Raw genomic sequence first — 1,171 nt, 5'->3', positions numbered from 1 at the left:
GTTATGTTTTGTTTTTTCCTGCTGTTGCTCGCGTGTTTGACGCAACCGCGACAGGAAGCCGGGATTTTATGAACGCATAAATCCAAAACTCGAGTGAAACATTAAAAGGGTGGTGGCGGACCAACATGCGATGCAGCGATGCATATAAATATTGATTTTGCGCCAGCGTTTATGAACATTTTTCATGCGCCTCGGGCAAGAAAGTCGGAATCTTATGTGAATATGAAAAAAGAGAAATCAATGTGTAATGAATTATTGATAGAGGTGTTGTTTCTGGTGGTGGTTCTTTGACAGCACTGCCTAAGGACGATCCGGTGATCACGGGGGTGGCGGCGCAGTATCAGATTGGGGATGAGATCAATCTGAATTGCACTTCGGCGAAAAGTTTTCCACCATCGACTCTGCATTGGTATATTAATGAACAACAGGTAAACAAAGAATTTTTTTATTTTTTATTTTTTATTTTTAGTTTACAGAGCGTAATTTTAATAAAAAAAGATTAAAATAAATATATTTTATTTTAGTAATCATTTTTTACTAGATTTAGTTACATTGCGAGCAATTTTTATTTTATTTATTAATAATTTTTTTTAGTGAAAAATAAATAAAAAATAATAAAAATGATTTACTTTTAAAATTTTAGAATATTTCTTTAAATATTAATTTTATTAAAATTATTTTTAGTACATATTATAGATAATTAAATTCTCTACAATTTATCTTAGTAACTTTTTTCTGTAAAATATCAATTTACGCTGTAATTTCAATTTTAAAATTTTATAGGTTAGGAATCAAGCAGAATTGATCTACTTCCCACCGATACGTCACCGCCACGGCTTATACACCGCCATCTCTGGGCTGCGTTTCCACATAGGCGCGCGCCACTTCCTCGAAGGTTCAATGCGCGTAAAATGCGTTGCATTCGTCGATCCAGTCGAGCGGAATGATCGCTTCAACAATGAGCGTTCTTCAGCCGTTGAGGACCTGCCAATTCTGCAGGATAAACGGGAGGCTCTTCTGCTCGGTGAGTGGAGGACACTAGTGCATGGTTCGTAAATTCAAAACACACATTTTTATATCTCCCGCTCAAAAAAAAATAAAAATAAAAACAAATTTTATTCATTTTCTAGTTAAAAACTTAAGTAACGAAGTGAAATGGAGCAGAGGCTTG

General features: G+C 34.8%; 1 protein-coding gene across 1 annotated transcript; it reads left to right on the top strand.

Annotated features, from left to right (window-relative positions):
* Positions 1 to 254: 254 nt before the first annotated feature.
* LOC135803029 (uncharacterized) lies at positions 255 to 1,166 on the top strand (the record flags this gene model as incomplete). Its single annotated transcript, XM_065316662.1, has 3 exons — positions 255 to 428; positions 784 to 1,048; positions 1,131 to 1,166. Coding segments are annotated over 3 exons (475 nt in total), but the record flags the coding sequence as incomplete, so codon positions are not given.
* Between the last annotated feature and the right edge of the window lie 5 nt (positions 1,167 to 1,171).

This window comes from Atheta coriaria, unplaced genomic scaffold (assembly GCF_025399875.1).
Source record: "Atheta coriaria isolate IRGN ID8LTWV9N9 unplaced genomic scaffold, Caltech_Dcor_3.1 contig_168_pilon, whole genome shotgun sequence".
NCBI lineage: Eukaryota > Metazoa > Arthropoda > Insecta > Coleoptera > Staphylinidae > Dalotia > Dalotia coriaria.
The sequence above is the reverse complement of the archived record's forward strand: the minus strand, read 5'-3'. Positions and strand labels throughout refer to the sequence as shown.